At 39.1% G+C, this 22109-nt stretch overlaps 1 protein-coding gene across 2 annotated transcripts; it reads right to left on the bottom strand.

Moving 5' to 3' along the window:
* Positions 1-1793: 1793 nt before the first annotated feature.
* eloa (elongin A) lies at positions 1794-21361 on the bottom strand. Of its 2 annotated transcripts, none has more exons than XM_044335259.1 (12): positions 21129-21361; positions 17026-17082; positions 15936-16048; positions 14158-14744; positions 10551-10891; positions 10000-10111; positions 7715-7867; positions 7120-7217; positions 5988-6168; positions 5641-5770; positions 3319-3477; positions 1794-3202 (listed from the first exon to the last, which is right to left on the bottom strand). In XM_044335259.1, the coding sequence occupies exons 1-12, from the start codon at positions 21198-21200 to the stop codon at positions 3172-3174; spliced, it is 2034 nt and encodes a 677-aa protein (XP_044191194.1). In that variant the 5' UTR covers positions 21201-21361; the 3' UTR covers positions 1794-3171. The 2 variants fall into 2 exon arrangements, with proteins under 2 accessions (XP_044191194.1, XP_044191193.1); XM_044335258.1 differs by having other exon boundaries at positions 3323-3477; positions 21129-21348.
* Between the last annotated feature and the right edge of the window lie 748 nt (positions 21362-22109).

The following is a 22109-nucleotide window of genomic DNA, read 5'->3' as shown; positions in this document are numbered from 1 at the left end:
ACACTTTGAGTCTCCACAGAAATGAACCATTATTTAATTTTATTTAATTATTTAACTGAGAATTAAAGGATTTTCAGACTATGGTCGGTTTAATGACAAGTTTCTATATTTATCAAATTATCATTACATCAAGCAGCAGCCAAGTTAAGAGGGCATTTAGGACAGCATAAAAATATAGTATTACATCATACACACAAATATTACATCATAAAAATGATGTCATCATCCAACAGAAACACTCTTAATTTAAAGTGTGGTCAGAATTTAATTTAAAAATCACGTAAATGTAGGATTTTTAAGGACTATGTGGCTCACATAAATGAGGAGCCTCCTTCTCTTTATGAAAGGTATTTAGTTATGAAAGTGTGACTCATGGAAACTGTTCTCTGCAGTATTTTGGCCACTTTACCTGCATGAAAAGCAAAACACCAAACACTCGTGAAGTTCCCTCCGATTGGATCACATCTCTTACCACCAAATGTTGTCGCAAACTGTTTACAAATATGCAAAGTAAAAGTAACAACACCTCATTATGAAAATAGCCTGAATCAACACAATGAAAAATACATCAAATTAATTACAGAATAAACAGCTCAATCTTCTAACACCAAAATAAAAATGTTCATTATAAAGAATTAAACCTTTCAAGAGTGTTTATGCATTAATGTGTAACCTGATTATTAATATGATTACTTTATATATTGCACTCATGTTTGTTTATTCTCCAAATACTAGTGACAAACAAGCGAACTACCGATGGAGTAAAAAGTACAACAGTGGTTTTCAACCTTTTTTACTGGTGACACCTTAAAATTAATTGGTCACACTTTACTTTAAGCCCCCAATTTAGCTTTTATAAGCAGTATATAAAGAGTTAATAAATGGTTTATAACAAACTGTGCTGCAGATGCAGATGTGTTTATTCATGCATTTGTCAACAACTATAACTCCTCCTGTGGGTGCCCATAACTGGAAGCGGGTGTATAAATAAATAATAAATGACAATATCACAGTTATAGTAATTATGAATTATGAATAATTATATAGTAAAATGTCTTCACAGAAGAAGTTATAATTGTTGACAAATACTGTACATTAACAAACACTTTAAATGTCCTGATATCTGCTTACAGCTACATTATAGTGTGTTATAATCCATTTATAAAGTGTTTATATAATGCTTGTAAATGCTAAATAATAACTTATTACCATAATATCGACTTCTGAACCTTCATCACATTGAACATGAGGTATAAGCAGTTTCTTTTCCCTCTCAGATAAAAAGCAAAACTTTGTGAAACATTAGTGGAATAAAATGTGTTCAACAAAAATAAATATTTTCTTTCTGACTCCTCAGATTTATTTGGGGATCCGTTGGAAGATCCACATCCTCGGCACATCAGTGCTCTATAATTTCAAGTACAACTAAAAAATACAGTTGCACAAAATTTGAAAGTAGATTTGTTTTCTTTACAGCTCTGTAATGTTTCACTAATTTACAGCATCTGCTTGAACAAACGAACAAAAGAGGCTTTACTGTTGAAAAAATGTTTTAAACCTCTACAAGAGAATAACATCGATTAAGGTCAGAGATGGTTATGATGATATTAAAAACTAAAATTATTACATGATTTAAGGAAAACATTACAGAAACAATACACAAATACATGTTTACTGAAGCCTAATGAAGGATGGAGGTTCAGGTTTTTAAATTCATCCAATCATATAGAGAGAAAAATGAAGGTTTGGTTTTCATTCACACCACACAAAAAGATTTCTGCACAGACAGTCTGTAAGGGCAAAAAGTCAATTTTAATAAAAATGACCATAGAACATTTATTAAAATCTAATAAAATTACAATTTTTAATCTACTTCCTTTAGGGCCCAAGTAGAGGGGTGCCAGGTCCCAGTGTTTGAAAATAAATACATCTCATCATCATCATCATCATTGAAGACTGAAGCTGCAGACGTCCAATCAATCGTCCTTATTGTTATTTTTTTGTCGTTTTCCTCGTTCCTTCTTCTTCTTCTTCTTCTCTTCCTACAGTTTCTTCAGCTCTCTCTCAAGCTATTTGTCACAGTGAAGCAGATATAAACGGGGGGACGCACACATTCAACAGCAGGAAAACATGGTCTGAAGCCACAGCAGGGTTAAAATCAGTCTACAATGAGTGTGTGTGTGTGTGTGTGTGTTTGTACAGTTCATTGATATCATTTGAGCCTTACATAATAAAAAAAAAATGCACCGGGTAAAACATGTTTAACTCATCATGTGTTTGTTTTTTTAAAAAGCAGAGTCTTTAACCAGCCAGTCGATGTGTCGGGTGGAGTCTTAATGCCGCGACTGACGTGCATCATGCATGTGATTAAAAGACAAAACGAGAGTGTGTGACGGTTTTCCTAATGTAGTGTATCGTTTGGTCGTGATGGAACGTAACAAAAGGTTGTTCTCTGAAGGGAAAGAATGAGCTTTCTTGTCTTTCCCTGCTGGAGAACGAGCAGAAAGTAACAGACTGTGTGTTTGTTTGTGTGTGTGTGTGTGTGTGTGTTTGCGTCCTTTTCCGTCCTATAAAACGTTAATTTTCTTTGACACAGACGTCACACCCATTTGACCGCAGTTTAAAGATTTAAATACTTATTTAAAGAGCCCAAAAAAACAGATGCCACCACTTAAATAAAAAATTAAAAAAAAAAAAAAAAAAACGTCAACCATTATTCCACCAATCCTGAAATGTTCGTACTGATATGTAGAGATGATGGTGTGTGTGTGTGTGTGTGTGTGTGTGTGTGTGTGTGTGTGTGTGTGTGTGTGTGTGGTCATGGGCTACTTTTGGAGACAGGACCAGTTAATTGGGGACGACTTGTCCAACTGGGGACAAAATCCATGTTCCCAACTGGGAAAAGTTGATTTCTGGGTCACTGGTTAAGGTTAGGGTTCAGTTAAGTCTCAAGGAAATGAATGTAAGTCTATGTAATGTCCCCAAAAGTGACCGTGGTCTGATATTTGTGTGTGTGTGTGTGTGTGTGTGTGTGTGTGTGTGTGTGTGTGTGTTGCAGAGGTGGAGGGTCTCCAGTAAAATTTGAAACTTAAATTAAAAACACAGTTGGAATTCATAAAATACATTCAGTCTCTTTCACACTATCGGCGGGAGAATCTGTTCTTGAATGCTTTAATGGTTTTGGCCATCATGGGGGCGATTTCTGCGAAAAGAAGTAAAGAAAAAAGATTTATGGGATATAAAGAAAATCACACTCCCCCCCAAAATTATTGTTTTTAATATCCTGAACTGCGGCTCAGGACAGTTAACGCCCACTACTTACTTTTGACCTGCGGCTTGTCCCGGGCGGCATGGCCTCCTCCCAGTGATCCTCCTCCACCCGCTGCTGAGGAGCGGGACGAGCCGGGTGAAGGGTGGAGACTGGAGGAAGAGGAGCGGCTGGATTCACCAGAGTAGTCCGAGCTAGCTGGCCTTATCCTGAAAGACACAGGAAGAGACGAAAGGTGTGTGAGAGTCTGATGAATCTAAAATAAACCTCAGTGATAAATAATGTTGAATTAAACCAAGAAGTGCAGAAAACGAGAGAAGAACTTCAAAGTTTTATTGAGAGGGAAATGAATTGATTAACCGTTTAGTGTATAAATGTATCACATTTTCTCAGAGCTCAAGGTGACGTCTTGTTTTGATCAGCAGCACTTAGTTTACAATGATATAAAAGGGAGAAAAGCAGCAAATCCTCAAATTGAGAAGCTGGAACCAATGAATATTTAGCAACTTTTCCTTATTAATGATATAAACAATGACTCAGTTATTGATTATTATTCAGATTTTCAGCTTCTCCTGGTCATGATTCCTTCAGAGTACATCATTCAGGATGTTTTTACTGGAGCTGAATTATCTGCAAAGGTCTCCTCCTCTCCAAAACAAACGTAAAAAATGGTAAAAACACTGAATAAAGCAGTTTCATGTTATATATCAGTGTTTCTCTGACGCTGTTCAGTGGACACAGGATATCCGGAGGGGCCACCAACGTTTGCTCAGTTTGTTTCTCTGATAACTTAAAATCCAGATGTCTGATGAACGAAAACGACCAAGATCTAAAAAGTTTATTGTAAAAATGTGGCTTAAAACTGGATAAAAAGACAATTTATGACAGCTTCTGGCGGACAACCATGACGCCAACACATGTGCACGTAGACTCTTTGGTAGAGGTGGTATGACGCCACTGACAGGCGACCAAATGAAATGACTGTTACCTTGATTAAAATTACAGATTTCTCTGGGTTTGAAAATTGTTGGAAACATTTGGGATAATGTAAGTAAACAACTCAACAAAATATATAACATAGGTCTAGTTGTTTTTAGACAGTTCTATTAAGGAGCTGATCCTACATACGCTTTTCAAGACAAAAACATTTGTAAAAGGGTTCAGTCAATGTTTTAATGTGTAGCTAATTACTTTTGTGTGTTATAAATTAACATATGTTGAGAATTTTAAATTATAGTGTTTAAATATTTATAGATATACATATATTTCTCCAGAATGAGTTTTAATGACATGAATCAACAGTATGTGGATACTTAAGATAATGATGTCTACACATTGGATTCTTTTGGACATTATATACTTGGAGCTTCTGAAAAGACAAATAATGCTTTTCTTTTATTCTTTTACTCTTTTATTCAGTAATATCTGTGTCCAGTCTCCTGAAATTTGTCTGTGTGACGTCCCTTATTCATCTGTGTTGCTCACCTTCAACACATTTATTTCTTTTCTTTCACAAGATGGCCCTCGTGTATTGTTTTGTTTTTTTCTTTTATGTTTCTCTCTGTCTGGTTTCTCTATGATGTGTATGTTGTGTTTAATGTTTAAATGTTCAATAAAAAGAACATCTGAACATCTGACTTAAATAGAAGCTACAGGCAAAACACATTGTTCATTCCTAATAAAGTCACAGTAAAGTCATCTCGGTGTTCGGTGGTTAATTTTGATTTTCACCTTCTATGTTCCTTCGACTGACCAGCACCTGACTGGTAATACTGGCTGTGCATGGGGACTTCTGTCCTTTGATGTATGTATCAGTATGTATGTGATGTGAAACATGCAGCTGACAGAAAGCTGCTGTTAGAATAAAAACTTTCATTCCAACAGTTTGTTCTCACTCCGTCTTTCTCAAGTTTGTCACTGGTGTAATAAAATACACAAAGACACTGTTCACACAGCAGAGGGCGATCAAAAATCCCTCCCATCAATACATACAATTATAAACATTCATCAACTGGAAAAATGCAGAGGTTAACTATTAGATTATAGACTATTATAATTTAAAAAAATGTTAAAATGTGTGCAGACAGTAAAACCAGAAGGTTGGTAGTTTCTACAAGAACTGAAACTGTTTCCTGCTCGAAAGCTTGATGACCCACCTACCGAGAAATTCAAAGTAGTTAACAAAACCCTGATGTGCAAGTTTATTTGGCCATTTTGTTACTGTCTTTACTACTGTTACTGTTCATTTAAATGTATATCCATATTGTTTAGCTTATTTATGTTTAAAATGACCTAGATGGTAATTATATCTATTTGTATCGCTGTTCATACCCTGAACGCCTACATGATAAAACCCTGGACGTGATACTGACTTGATGGGAGCTGCAGCAGCGGTCGAGGCGGAGGAGGAACCGTCAGAGGTGCCAAACTTCTCTTGTCGGCGGCGGACGTCACGCGGCGGCTTGGCTACAGAGTTCACAAACGCCATCTTCACTTGCCGTCCTGCCGGGAGAAACACAACGCTCACACTGAAACACTAAACATTCAACAACATAACAGTCCATTATGTTCTTGTGTCCAGTGTTTATTTTCCTATTTTCTACTCCTGACTGAGGATTAACGGATCATGTTTTGACCTCAGTGACTTTTAGTCGACTACAGTCATTATTAAAGGAGAGTTAAACATCATATAGTCATCATCAGTGACAGCCTCTCCTACCTTTGGGCTTGTTGGCGTGTGCGGAGGTGATGTTCTGCGTGAGCAGCCTCAGTCGCTCCTCGCGCTCGTCGTGCAGCCTCAGGTACATCTCCCGCCATGACTCGTACTCCTGAGGAGACTCCCGCTTAAAGTCCCGCTGACAGTGACGCATCCACAGATCGTCAGAGTCCTCCGTAAACCACTGAAACAAGAGGAGAGCAAAAATCTATTAAACCTCCCTCGAGACGTGATCTCTGGTGGCGATTATTTTATTTGTATGTTTATTTTTGTTTTCTCCAAATTACTGGGGCCTTTAAAAGAGATGCTATCAGGCTTCCTGCACATTTATGCAATTCCATGGTTTTTCCTTCTTTTCCATCATTTTTGATGGTATATTATGTGATGCACACGTCTTCATGACACAAAGACTTTAAACACCTGAACACGAACATTAATGTCACCGCGTATGACTCTGCTGACTATACAAACAGACACTTAATATAAACTATAAAATATTATTTTCAAGGAACTTGTGTCTGTTGTGAACAGAACAGAGGACGGCAGACGAAGGGGAAGATGATATTTGGATTCAGGTCAGCGTTGAAGCCACATCATTGCTGCACTTGACTGCTACATGACGCAGGAGGATGATGAAACGTAGACTGCTTTGACATTTCATCATCCTCCTGCTGCAAAACTACAAATCATGGCTCTGTTAAGCTTTTCATATTAAAAACAGTAAAACTCAACAGAGACCATTTATCAAGAAAAAGAAAGTTAACTGGAGAGCTTCTGGTAAAAATGTGTCTTTATCCATAGTAAGGATGCAGCATACACGTGTCTTCCTTAGACAGCCTTAAGAAGACAAGTGTGCCAATGTGAGTTGCCGTATTTTATATATTAGTTCATATTTATTAAAAGCTTTATTTTAAACTTTCACTTGTCTGCCTGGAATTAGATTTTTCTTTGAAGTTAGATTTTTTGTTTTAAAAATTACAGACAATTAATCATTTGGATCAAAATATTAAGAAATAATAAGTCTTTCTCTGCAATTGTATCATTTTTTTCTGTTAAAATCTAAAATAACCTATGGGGGAAACGCTTAGGAAGCACTGTGTGTGTGTGTGTGCGTGTGTGTGTGTGTGTGTGTTACCTGGTTGCTCTGCTCAATGCGGTACAGCTGCTCCGGAGTACATCGCTCCAGTACCGGTTCCAGGATCTCAAACGGGACTCCTCCCACCTCGGCGATGGCTGAAAGAGCACCAGACAGTCACAACAGGGCCGGGCAGCAACGTGGGTTTGTTTTAACCTCATTAAGATACCAGGTGGGTGGAGTTTATTACAGCAGACAGTATCAGGATATGAGGAGTAAATATTGACTTTTCAAATAACGTCCTGTGATTGTGTAAATATGCTGTTGATCCGTTATCCTTTGTGCTGAACTCCACCCTTCCAGTGGGACACCTGTGTAGACGATCACAGACTATCCATTGTGTAGAGAAATGTATACAGTAGGCCTTCAGATGTGGAAAAGTATGATACAGAAACTAAACTCTAGAATTCTGTATTTATTTTTATGATTGTAGAATATTTATATCTGTTATTTGTTACAGAACTCATCTTTTATTCAACTTAAGATGATAAATAATAGAAAAATAACTAATATAATATAAATTATATGATTATAGGTATATAAGGACTAAAGGTGGGTATAGGTGCTCTACTGCGGCATCAGCTGGGAGACTCACAATCAATGTTGTTCTGCAGCACTCGGATGCACTGCTCATACAGAGTCATCATTCTTGGCAAGTAGGAGGTCTTCGATCCCGAGTAGACCACCATCTTCGAGTTGAATCGCTTCCCAGTGAAGCCGGCGTCCTCTTCATCGTTGCAGACGGGAACTGAAAAGTAAAGAAAGGATGGGGAGTGAAAACAGAGTGACAGACGGCAAGCCTGGAGGTGGTGCCGCCGCGTTCGACAGCTGCAGACGTTCAGACAGTTACAAGAAACGTTTCAAGAGGAACAAGATCAGAATTTGCATGGATGCAAAAATTCACTTGTTCGGACGTGTTAAGCCGTCATTTTTGGGTATTTGACACTCAAATAATGTTAGACTGAGTCTGAGCAAACAAAAAAAAAGTCTTCAGGCCTCTGAAGTGTGTAGCAATACAGTTACTGTATGTGTTGAGAGAAACAGAAAGCTGAAATGACTCGTCAACTTTTACAATTTTTTTTTAAAGATTTGTCAGCATTTTTCACCCTTATTTGACAGTCAAAAGTGTAGAGAGGCAGGACATATGGGTTGAACAGCTGCACACGTACTCCAAGCCACAAAATGTAATCAGATAGGACGTTTAGATCCTACTCGGATCTTCGTCAGGTCAAAACGAGTATGACATGACAGAGAGAGAAGCAACAAAGGCTGCGTACGTTATGTGATATGCATCTTAACCAGTAGGCCTTTTCAGAGGTGTTTAATGGACATTTAGTCTGTATCAACTCATCTGTTCACCTTTATGTCAGCCACAAGTAAAACAAAGTGACAGGAGAAATGTCATTAGGAAAAGTTTGCAGTACTATCATAGTTTGGGGTGTTGAGGGCACCGTTTGGCTATAAAACACTTGTTTCTTTATTATTCCGGCCATATTCTTGGAGCTAAAGTACTGTGGAAAAAAAAATTAGGCACTTAAGATAATTAGATTCTTATCCATAATGTAATACCATCAGGGAGGCATCTAATCCCTCCCAAATTAATTCTGCAGCACGACAACGACCCCGAACATCCAGCCAGAGTCATAAAGATCTATCTTGAGCTACGAGGAGAACAAGGAGTCCTGCAACAGATGGTCTGGCCTCCACAGAGCCCTGATCTCAACATCATGGAGTCAGTCTGGGATTACATGAGGAGACAGAAGCAGCTGAGACGCCCAAATCCACAGAAAAACTGAAGCAGTGTTTCCCCTATAATTGTACAGGCCTGGTGGGCCACCGGGCCAACGAGAACCCCAACGAGAACCCCCACCAGGCCAAAAAAATCTTCTTTTGAATGCCAAAAATAACACCAAATATCCATTAATTCGGAAATCAATAATCATATGTTTTTGGGAGCCTCTGTGCGACACCGTACTGAAACGTGAGTCGACCTCTGTGTCGTTGCCTGGGAAACCCTTGATGTGATGCCGCTGCTATCAGAGTCCCTTTAAATTACTGCACAGCGAGAGCATATTGGATGCAGGTTAGCTAAGGTGAGCACGGCAACACCTAAATAAAAAGCTCTAACGCGGGTGACGGACAAACAAATATATCGTTTTCAAGCAAAAATGCAGACGGAGAAGAAGTGAGAGGGGCAGCTTATTTCTATGCAATAAATGCAGCTTATTAAGTCATCCTCTCCTTGTGACCACTTTGTTTTAAGTCTTGAATAAACCAAGCAAACAAAAATTTGAATGCAAATATAAATTGTAGACCGCCTGCTGCGCCACCTGACCGAAGCCAACCGCATGAATATGCCATCCCACGTGCCGCTCCCTCAGGGAAACACTGACTGAGGCGACTTCTCCAAAGTGCAGGAACAACCAACCTCTGAAGTACCTGAAACACTGTTTGCAGGTGTACCAAAGAGAACTGCTGCTCTCATTTAGGTTTCTTCTGTTTACTGACATTTATATGAAGTTAACTGATAAATAAAAACAATTCATGGCATTAGTTTTGAAAGAATCCTCACTTTACTTTTAGCGCCTAAAACTTTTGCACAGTACTGTATAAAATGATGAAATGTGCTCAACGGTAGGAAGAACACACACACACACACACACAGTCTTGGACTGGCAGCTACTCCGGATGGCAGCTTATTTAAAGCTCTTCCTCAGGCAGCATTAAGAAGTTATTGCTGACGTGTCTTTAGAAAAAGGGAAATGATGCCTTCATACAACGATCGCCCTGACATTGGTAGTTCACAAGGAGGAACCGCAAAGTTTACATTTATGTGTCTGGTAGTCCCGTGACCTTTGAAATTCGAGGCGGGGGCGTTACCTTTCCGTCTCTGCGGGGACAGCGGCGTGACGTCGATGGAGGGCAGAGGTCTGTAATTGGGCTGAATCGCTGGCAGAGGGATTTCAGGAAGAGTTGGAACAACCTCGACCACCTGCACAAACCAACACACTTCCATCAACAAGCCAGATCTGTTTGTTTTTTTTTTTAAAGAAGAATAGTAAAGTTAAAGGTGACAACAAATTATTCTCATACGAAGGTTACAAGTTGTAAAAAAAAAGGCACAAAAAGAGGCTTTGTTAGACTCCAATGTCTAAACCTGAAATAACTGTTGACATCTGAAGGTTTCCAGCTCCTCTCTGCACTAAATAGAGAGTAGAGAAACCCACTGTTGCTAGGAAACGAACACATTTCTACTGAATAAAAGCAGAGATTTAGTTCCTAGAAAGAACTACTATAGCAAATGGACCACGACTTATGATTATCATTATGTAGTTTGTGTATTTATTTCTGCATCGTCTCTTTTTAAACATCAGCTCATGTTTATGGTACAGAAACGGTACAAATCTTCTTCTCGTCTCTCTTCTTCTTACCCTCTTGCGTTTTTCCGGTGTAGCTGCAGCTGAACTGGAGCTTGAATGCGGCCTCTTTTTACTCTGAGTGCCGTTCGACTTGCTCGCTTTGGAGGAAGAAGAGGACGAGGAGGAAGATGCAGCCGCAGCCTGAGGGGTACGTGTGTGATGGGAAGATGAGACAGAGGAGGAGGAGGAGGAGTGAGACGGCCGACTGTGTGACGATGACGACGATGGCTTCTTCTTCTTCTTGACGGGCGTCGGGGCGTCGTATGTGAGGAAGGACTCGAAGGACATGGTGGGAGTCTCGAAGTCCTCTTCCTCCTCCTTGGTTGGCGAGTCCTTCGGTGCCCGCGGTCGCCCTGGCAACAGAGACGAATGTCATGTCAGTGTGACTTTCATGACATGACATTAATTTTGGCTTTTGTCCAAAACAACTTACAGCTACCAAAAGCTGAAAGATGGTAAAATCTTTTAAAACAGCTGCAGAAACAAGCTGTAAACAAACTGACATGTTATCATCTTTAACTTGACATGTAAAGCAGAAACAATTACTTCATGGACAGAAAATTAATCAGCATTTATTTTCTAAGCAAAGATGACCAAAAAAATCACTGGTTTCAGCTTCTTCAATGTGCTGATTAAAGGCTTTTCTTTGTCATAGATGGTAAAAGATTGAATATCTTTGGGGCTGGATAGTTGGTTTGGATATAACAAGACATCTGAAGTCATCACCTCTCGAGAAAATCGAGAAAATAATCAGCAGAATAATCATCCATGAAAATAAATAAAAACATGTTGCAGCCCTGTTGATACGACAAACTTATTAGAAACGTATTCACACATCCAGCAGTTACAAATCATTCATGTGGAGTTGTGTTTCTGTCCAATATTCACTCATCTTTTAGTTCTGTTTTGCTCACCTCCAACTCCTGAGAGAAATGTCTCTTTAGCTGCTAAACTCTCCATGATGCTCACCAGCTAGTCTTTAGCTTTGTCTGCCAGCTGTGTGGTGCTGAGTCAATGTACAGATGCTGTTTTTAGAGCTTTTTCACCAAATATGGTGCTATGAGAGCAGTGAGAATGAACCAAAACAGTGAAGTTGTGGCTTTTTAAACCAAAACAGTGAGTTAAAAGATGCTAAAATGTTCTGTGGAGTTGAGGAGAACTGCAGAGTTGGTTGATAATTCACTGTGGGGACGTCACTATGACTTTCATGTACATGTAGTCATGTTGTTGATCTAACATATTAAAGCTGCTTTGTACAGCTTGTAGCTTTAAACAACACACACACACACACACTTCATAGAAGCTGCAAAGGATGAGAGAAAAACTAATGTAATGTGTTCTTAGTGATCACTCTGTTTTTTAGGAAACATTTTGGCTTTTAAACCATCGTTCGTCATTTCCTGTTGGCAGAGTTACTTAGCATTTCACTTTCATGTGCACAATTAGACGTGGCAGGATGTTTGTTCTCTTTTGTGGGAACATTTTGTGTTTCAAGCTGATAAAACAGACGCATCTTTTCTGGTGCACAGAGCTGCACGACCAACAGACTAACAATCTGATAACCACGTAATCATGATTTTGGCTTCAACAGTTTATTAGACTTGATCAAGTAATTGCTGCTCTGGTGCATCAAAACAAGTGAAAAGTATTCGTAGTTGAACTGTCTAAACATTCACTCGCTTTTGTTTCAAGCAAGCTATAATTAAACCATCTCTGCTTTTCAAAAACATACTGAAGTCTCTACTCAGTGACAAAATACTTTTTATTTTGTTGCATGCTAAGTGCAATTTTATTTATAATTAGCTTTAAGACAGAATGAAGGAACTGAATTTTATTTATACTCTATCTTATGATCTGTCTCTCAAGAGTTATACAAAAAATAAGTGTTTGCAGTACGACAGGGAGACATTTTTGTTTAGATTTAAGGTTTTGCACATTTGAGGGAAAGTTTATTTAAAGGTTTATTGAGCGTATTATGAAAGTGAAGGCAGTTTTCTGACAATGAGTAATATTCAAGTTCAATAAAACAAATTTCTACTTAAAGACAGATGTGTAACATCCCGTCACTGCAGGTCTGCTTTAACCTCAGTTTTACTGTTGCTATAATCCTCTTATTCTACACTTTCTGTCAGTATCATAAATATATTCTGCAGCCATTTGCGGACAGGAAACATGTCTCATTGTGAGCTTCATCAAGTTGTTAATCTTGTGACTTTTTTTCATTCTTACATTGGTGATTTACTTAAATGTGCAGCTTTATTTAGACATGATGTTTACGGAAAGAGACACAAATGCTTGGAAGATATTTGGCAACTGATGACTGGAGAAGGAGAAGGGAGTTAAAATGTTTTGATCGCAAGGAAGGAGACTTTTTATTTATTCACAGGCTGCATTACTGATGGATATTTTGCTGTTCAGACTTTAATTAATGATGAGCAGATCGATCTCCTCAACACACACATGAGAATTGGCTCTTTCACAGCTTGTCCTTGTTTATTAAAATCGATTTTTGTGCAGAAGAGATGATGATTGAGACATTAAATGTGTTACAGTTGTGTTAGAAGGTGAAACAAGACGCACATTTCTCTCTCTGCCTGTTTCAACTTGTGCTGCTGCAACCTTTACGTTAATCTGACAACATACAGTTCAGACTTGTGTTGAAAGTGATATAAAGGGGGGAGGGAGGGTGGGGTGGGAGGCAGTGATGTAACCTGGTTGCTACACTACGAGTCCCGACCTCACACCCTGCGCGCTGTTATTGGCTGGGTTGCTACACACCCACTGCCCAAAGGTTGACGCCCAGAAATGTCCAAAACACAGCAAAAAAATAAGAAAATAAGAGAAAATACAGGCAGAGGGCAGAGTCTCTGCAGATAAATACACTGCTACTCACCTCTAGTGGGTCATAAGCGACAACTGAGAGGGATTACTTTTTTATGAGTCTAAATCCTGCATAGTATACCTTCATGGGGTCACAAGTCAAAAAGGTTGGGAGCTACTGTATGTCTTTAAACGATATTCAAGTGCCCAAGTGAACATTGACACGTTTTTCTTGCTGTAATCATTTCTCCTGTTCATACTGACCATTATAAGATCCCTTCATAATGCACTTTCAAAGTGATGGGGGGACAAAATCAGTCCTCCTTCTGTACATTTTAAAGTTTTTCTGAAGCTAATATGAAGCTTCAGCCGTCCGACACAGTGAAATCAAGTCAACATCTTTCAAACTTACAGTCTTTTTAGTGCTAAACTCCTTCTTTTTGTTAATACCCTTCCACTGCCGCTGAACAGGAAAACACTGTCCGCTGAGACACAAAGAGGGAATTTTTTCCTTCTAATGTTCAGTACGAACAGGAGGAAAGATTACAGCGAGCAAAAACCTTGAAAAATTGAGAACCTATCCTCAAGTGACCAGGGTGCTTATTCATACGTGATAAATTAGCATCAGATTGACGTATCAGCTTTTTAAACTCTTCCTTTAACACTCGTCTGTGTACATGTCTTTGCTCAGACGACAAATAAGAAAACGTCTCCTGCACTTGCACTGAATCCTTGATGTTACGGACGTATTACTAGAAAAAAGTGTCCGTGTGAGCTCTTTCAACAGAGAGACACTTACCGTCATCTCCTCCTCTCTTCTTCTCCTCCCTCTTGCTGTCATGCGTGGTGGACTTCCTGCTGTGCTTTGCAGACTTTTGAACTGGACTCTGCTGTCTTTCTCTGTCCACACTCCGCTTCTTTCCTTCACTACCTTCTCTTCCTCCGTCGCTACTCAACTGTACATGGCGTTGCCGCTGTCCCTCGTCCCTGTCCCTGTTGCGGTCGCTGTGAGAACTGTGGTGGTGGTTCCTGTTGGGCTCTTTGTTTGGCTTGGCGTGTCGGGCTTCTTTGCGAGGAGGAGGAGGAGGGCTGGGCTCGGGTTCGGGCTCCGGCTCGGGCTCGGGCTCGGGCTCGGGGCTCCCATACTCTTCTGACTGGTACCCCCCTCGCTGTGGGGGGCTGTATTGCTCGTGCTGCGGAGGCGAGGGAGAGTAGTTGGTGTGGTAGCCTCTCTCCTCCTCCTCTTCCTCCTCCTCCTCCTCCTCTTCCATGTAGGAGGGCTCTTCCTCGGGGGAGGGCTCACGGTGACGTCTGTGACCGCCCGTCTCGGAGCCTCGAGAGTGGGAGTGTGACCGCGATGCCTCTTTGTTGTGGCTGTTGGTGGGTCTGTGGCAGAAAGAGACGGATGGCGGTGAGTTGACACACTGACAGAGTTACACCAACACCAGTCACAAAGGTGTTTCACTCAACTACAACACAATTCAATTAATATCAATTAATCTGTAGATTATTTTCTAGACTAGTCGTTTGGTCGATAAAATGTCAGAAAATGATGAAAAGTGTCAATCAATGTGGAAAATGATCCTCTCAAATTTTGTTCTCATTTCAAGAGTTTTCTAGAACACAAAGCTGGATCATAAAAAATGTATTTTTTCTTTCACATTTCACCTTTAGCATTCAGCAATCTGATTTACCAAAATATCTTTTAAATAAAAGCTTATCTGATAATGTTCATGTGAATGTTTCCTGTCTCATCTACAAGAGGAAAGCTGCTGTGCTACAGGAAAAGTCTCTCAGCACTCAGTTACTCTGTTAAACATGTGGAGCAGTATCACTAAACTTTAGAGTGCATATGGATGAAATTCAGTGTCATCCAGCCTCGGCTCAACCGGCAAGTGAGAGAGAGAGAGAGAGAGAGCAGCAGTCGTCGAGCGAGCTAGAGAGTGAATGAAGAGAGTGAGCAGTGCTGGTGAGAACAAAGCCGTGACTCAGAGAAATAAAACACTATTTTCTGATTGTCTCATAGTGGTTTCGTTCTAAAGCACAAATAAACACACCCACACCTCCGCGCAACCCTGCGGGAAGGTGCCGCATTGCCAGATTTTGTGTGAATGCAGATCTTCATCCTGTGCGCCTTGGCCTCTCTGCTCTGTGTGTGTGTGTGTGTGTGTGTGTGTGTGTGTGTGTGTGTGTGTGCAGCTCTTTATACATCCGTGGCACAGAGACAGAGAGCGGAGCAGAGGAGACAGAGACAGCGATATAACCTGGTCGCTATGCTACGAGTCCCGACCTCACACCCTGCGTGCTGTCATTATATAATAAGAAAATAAGAAAACACAGGCAGAGGGCAGAGTCTCTGCAGATAAATACATTGTTTCGTAGGAAAATCCTGCATAGTATACCTTTAAGGGGTCACAAGTCAAAAAAGTTGGGAACTACTGACTAAGAACATCTCCATTGTATATGATCATTGCCTGAACAGAGACATAAGGTATACAGCGACGTGAGAGCTTAAGCATGGATTATTCCACTCCTCGCTGCAGTTAGCATGTCTAGTCTCTGGTATGCAGGACGTACCTGTCTGCAGACTGAGGAACCAGTCGCTTCCATTTAGCTACGAGGGTTTTTGCTATCTCTCCGGCGACTTCATTCTTCCTAAAAGAGTTCACAGTCTTCCCCACACCAGTTTCCTGCAAGAGAATAAAAGAAAGTGAAAGTGAAATTTACTGATTCAATTCAACAACACAAAGCAAAGCATCAGAGTTTTTAGCCTGGTAGTCTTACTGCAGCTAAATAACATAGAAAGTGTTTGACATTTAGTCTGTATGTGTTTACTTTTACAGCTTAGTAGCTTCAGTTGAGCGACCTGGTTTTAGATAAGATTAGCTTCAACTTTATTGTCATTGCACAAGTACAAGTAGAACGAAATGCAGTTTTGCATCCAACCAGAAAATGCAAATCGTAGAAAAAGGTGCTGACAAGGCAATATTTACAGATAAGGTGCAAGCAGTAAGGCATGTATGAGTCAGATGAAATTAAATGAATATTATATATGAGAATAAGTACACACAATTGTTCTCGTTGTTAATATATAACGTGTGCAAAAAGCAGTGTAAGGTCCACGAGTGTGAGGAGGGGGAAGAGGGCTAACGCTGTGAATTAAAGCTAATGAATATGAAAGGGCAGTGAGGGAGGGGGTTAGTGCTGTGGTTCAGAGATCATGAATGAGAAGGGGGAGAAGGCGGAGTAGCCTAGCGCTGGGTTTGAGTGTCCCGCACGGTTGTGGTGTTACGGAAGAAACTGCTCCCGAGCCTGCTGGTGCAGCACGTTCACGCCGTGCTGATAGATGCCATAACCTTCACCTTACAAGAAAAAAACGACTGCTGACGGAGCGATGAGCCTCACTCTCAGTTAAACACATTCACTGCTGGGAGCTGCCCAACACAGCCAGTATGTCTTATAACATCTTAAAACCGGAGCAGTCAGGAATTCACTGGAGAGCATCTCGCCAAACTGGTGATCTACTGCTGCCGTCTGTCTGAGCCAACTGCTGCTCGGACAATTTCACTCCTGCAGCGCTATTTCTTTCTTTTACTCTTTTTTTCTTTGGCAGACATTCTTGTCTGGAAGGCAAGAGGACGTGCACGATGAATCAATATATCCTTACCACCAGTATATCCACGGTCATCGGAAGTTCCCCCAGTCTTTTCAGAGTCTTTAGTAGCTAGAAAAGCGAGAGAAAAAACAAAAGTTATCATTTACGAGACGACTCTGGTATTAAAGTGATTTTCAGCATCGATGCTATACAGTCTCACTGGTTGTTAGTATTACTGCTTTGGCGTTATCGGACATAATTAACTGAGATATGAACCTTTAAGTCATAAAACGTACAAATAACAACCTCAAAATGTTGAAAAGGTACAAAACTATAAATAGATCAACAAAACTTAATGTGAATGTATTAAGTTAACTGACAAATAAAAACTATTCATGGCATCCTCACTTTACTTTTAAAACATGTATATCAAGACAAATTACTATAACTGTAAGAAAGCAGCATCTTTAAAATATATACCGATAAAACGGCTGCAACATAAACAGCGTAAACACAAACAGCGTACAGGTGCACACAGCATTTCACTTCTGAGAAGTAGACGGCACTAACTGAAAAAGGGTCATTACTACAACAATTACATTAACTGACAGGAAAACACTTGACCGGCGTCTCCATCACTTCTGCTTCTTGTCTAACAAGCAATTAGCCAAAACTTCTTTTAGGGTATAAAAACAACCCAAAACCTTTAAGCATAGCAAAAATGGACTTGAACATGAACATATAACCCCGAAATGAAATGCTCTTGTAAAACAGGTAAAACTCCAACACCGTTAGACGATATTTGGGCTGCATAGAAATCAGAGGGTGAAACCTTGAAACCTTTATAGTGACTAACCCCCCATCAATGTTTAAATCTATTTTGTATTGTTTTTCCTGCTGGGTGCCATTGTTCTGTTGTGGTTGTGTTAAACATTTTGTTTGTATCGTGTAATCATGGTCTTGAGTCAATAGATAAATCAAATCACAGAGTAAATCCCTGACAGATTTATAAACAGAGAGCTTGTCACTGTACAGGTTATATCTGCTGATTGATCGTTACATAATTGGCCAATCTGAGCTGAACATGGGACTCCAACAGGGCTGTAATTAATGATTATTTTCATTACTGATTAATCGATTACTTGTTTGATCTATAAAACGGCAGAAAATGGTGAAAAATATCAATCACTGTTGCCAAACGCCCAAGCTGACTTCCTCAAATGTCGTTTTCTTTTGTCCTGACCAACAGCTCACAACTAAAAGATATTTGTTCATTGTCATAAAGACTAAATATTCTTTACAAAAATGACTCAAAACGATAAATCAAATATCAAACTAGTTGGCAACTTACTAAATTATTGTTACGGCTCAAGACTCCAACCACTACTATTTAGAGTTGTCATGACACATACTGGAGCAGGAAACAAAACTTAACTATTATTAAATTAGTGTCAATCACAGTTGCCTTGCAGGCCTGTTTGCATGCATGACTAGTTTAATCAGGTTTGGATTTAAAGTGCTGTTCCTCCCTCAAGACATTTGCTTGACAATACTCTCCAATGTTTGCTGATCTAAAACATTTATACCTGTGAGTCTCTGACATGGGAAAAGTTGAGAGCTTCTTCCTGACTTTTAAATTGCTATTGCTAAATTAAATTAAACAGCAGTTAATCTCTGTCTGATTCACACTAACAGCAACATTTCAGACTCAATCCTGCGTCATGGAGACTGAATGATGTCGTGGCCTAACGGGGCAGGGCTGAAATAAAAACCACAGAGCTCCACTTCTACTATTTCTGCTTATATTATTAGTTTTGGAGACCAGAGTGTGGCTTCGGTTTACCAAAACTAATCACACCGAGTGAACAGCAGCAGCAGTTCATGTCTGCTTTGTGTTAGGAAGCAGTTACATTTCAACACAGACAGTAAACAAAGGGAAGGTCGTTAAATAGCAGTTATCTGCTATTTAATTAGCGATATTTTAATAGCAGGTCACAGTGGAGTGATTTACGACCGAAAGTTACCACAATCAGTGATACATTTATGGCCCAGACTGGCCGCATCTGTCAATACTTTCCGCAGCAGCGTCAGTTAGCTGGACGGCTAACGGCTACACTGCTGGCCCGGAGTTTCGTTTTAAGATGAATTATGTTGTGGTTAATGTTGTTATTTTAATAAATGACAGAGTATCTGAGGGCAGGTATCATACAGAGCTGACAGGCGTTAATATTAGCTACGATACAGGGTTGAAGAAGTACGTTATAACAAGTTAAAACCCCTTAATTATCGTGACGTTTCTCACGGTGCGTTCAAATACTGTCGGAAATCCTGAACTTCTAAGACGAGCACCACTAATGTAGTAGTAATTTTGTTTTTGTGAAAAGAATGGCTTATATTTCACTTATGGTGGATTCTTGAATTAAATTATTTTATTTTTTCTTTTTCAGGATAGCATCTGAATCCTTAGGTTCATACACTTTGAGGGAAAATACTTTATATATAATCAGAATATTTACCTGAGTAGAAATATTTATCAATATTAAAAATCATTTTTTTCTATGCAAATGGTCAAAATGAAATGTGTGAATGTATGTCTAAATGCATTTAAAAAAGAAGCACTAGTGACTCATACAAACCTATTGAACTCAATATTTATCTTGACATGGATCCTGTTAAAGTATTGAGATTATACATTTTCACATGCTACCAAATTTTAAGGAAATCTATTTTGAATTAATATTATATTAAGCTATCTATCCCGCAAAGTCCTTTAGCTAAGTCTAAATTTAGCGTAATGCTCCTTCTACAAAAAAGATATTGAAATCACCGAACATATTTCTTCTTGTCACTCCGTGCTACATTGGAAGCAAAGTGAAGACTTTTTTAAAAGAAAAGATATCTGTTGTACTCCAATAATAGATATAATATATGGATTGGTAATCAATGAGAAACTGGAAAATATGCTGATTGACTGAACACAATCATCGTAATTGTAAAATGTAATATATAAAGCCAAATCAAACACCAAGCTATTGTTAATGCTTTCCATAACAACACAAGTCCCTAAATGTATTGCTATACATTAAATACTACATGAATGTATCTACTTATTACATAATTGCCTAAGGATTCATTTATCATTGGTTTTAGTAATAATTTAATAATTAATAACTAGCAGAATTCTAGAAAAAATGATGGCAAGCAGATATTCTAGTGTACAACTATAATACAATTTATTTAAAAAAATGAAATATACAAAGTGGTGTACCAGTAAGTAATAAAGTCAAAATAACAATAAGGGTTGATTCAGTTTTGTTAGTTTTTTGTTTGTGAAGCCCATTTTTTAATATATATATACATTCATGTTATTGGGATAGTTTTGTTCAAAACAGGCATGTTTGACGTCATGGTGGCGTTTTGCGTTCCCACTCTTCATAACGGGTGCTGTTTGATTGCAATTCAAGCACAATAGTCTCATACTTCCCTCAGTCCAGTCATCCTTAAATACATATTTTTCAATGTCTTTTTTTCTTTTTTTTAAACGCACTAGTTTTGAAGAAGACATTTTATTTTACAATTTCAACCAGAGTTCCTACAGTCCTCGACAACCTTGCTAACTGTGGCGACTAGTGGCAGCTGAATGATGACAACTGAGGTGACATGATGGCGATGTGTCTCTCAAAAGCGGTCTGGGTCAAGTTGCAGTTCAATTTTCTTCCCAGTCTGGATTAATTTGTTATTTGTCTATATCCAAACCACAGTCTATGTTCTCACAGATTTTAAACTCAAAATTCAGTTTAGAGCTGCTAATTCCTGAACACCTGAGATTACCTACCCACACATTTACACATGTGCATACGAGCACATACCAGATTTGGCCCGCGGGGTTAAGAAGAAGATTAATTTATAAATAAAACAACCACAACAGAAAGCTACAATTGTTTAAAGACTTCTTTCATTTATATTTCTGCTGAAAAAACAGCTGAATGCTCCTTTACGACAAAGATTGTCAGAAATCGGAGCCTGACTGCGTACGTAAACGCAGCATTTAATAACCGCTGCGACTTTCTGGGAAATGCCGTGGCAACGGTAACGTGTCGTGCTCCGAAGACAAACGGTCGCATTTCGGGAAACGGTCGGTAGCAACGACCAAATCTGCCCGGTTCAGTCGTTACCTTTCGAGGCTCCGGGTTCTCCAGGAGCCGGGACTGAAGTCTGTCCACTGTTTCCAGCAGTTCCTCCGCCATGTTTACTGCTGGCAGCTTCCCTGTCGCCCGGAAACGACTTCATCCTGACCGAGAGAGAAAGGGGAAAAAACGGAGAAGTTCCGCCGGTTTACTGTTCTCTAATGTTCGGCACAGGCCTTCGAAAATACATATATCAAGCTTTTAAAAATCAAACAGCATCAATAAATACATTATGGAGTAAATTATTTAGGGTATAATACAGAAAAGATGAAGTTTAATCATTAACAGAATAATCATGAAAGACGGAACTACGTCACAGCACAGCTGACGGCGGACGCAGGGAACACCTGTTACTGTGACGTCAGTGAAAACGCTGAATTGGCTTGTAGTATAATCTACTGTTGATGACAACAAGTTTGATAACAAGTTTATATTACTGTGGAAACAAGCACTGTTTGGAGTACTAGAAGGTAACTCTAAAATGAAGCTATATATTACAAATTAATTTTCTTGGCTGAATTTCACATTCATAAAAGCAAATTTGCAGGTAAAAAGCTGAACAGTACATTGATTCAATTCGAAAAAGGAAAAGTGTCATTTACTATGTAAGGTAGTAAGATGGTATTTTCTTTCATTAAGAAAAACTACAATATTACTATGAACTTAATAGTGACTGAAGTTTAAACTTGTTTTTTGTTTGGCTTTGGTGGATTCTTTGATTTTCTTCTTCAGGATAGCACCTGGATCCTTGGGTTCATATACCTTGAGGGAAAATATTTAATCTTTAGGCTATAATCAGAATATTTACCTGAACATTACATGAATAAAAATATTTATCAATATTGAAAATCCAAATTTGCAAACAAATCAAGTAATGCCGCTTTAACTTAAAGTTATTATAATTGTCTAACATTAAAGCTGCAATTATCACAGATGTCTATCATAAAAATGGATCAAATGATCGCGTAT

Source organism: Thunnus albacares, chromosome 19 (assembly GCF_914725855.1).
Source record: "Thunnus albacares chromosome 19, fThuAlb1.1, whole genome shotgun sequence".
Classification (NCBI taxonomy): domain Eukaryota; kingdom Metazoa; phylum Chordata; class Actinopteri; order Scombriformes; family Scombridae; genus Thunnus; species Thunnus albacares.
This window is presented reverse-complemented; position numbering and strand designations above follow the sequence as displayed.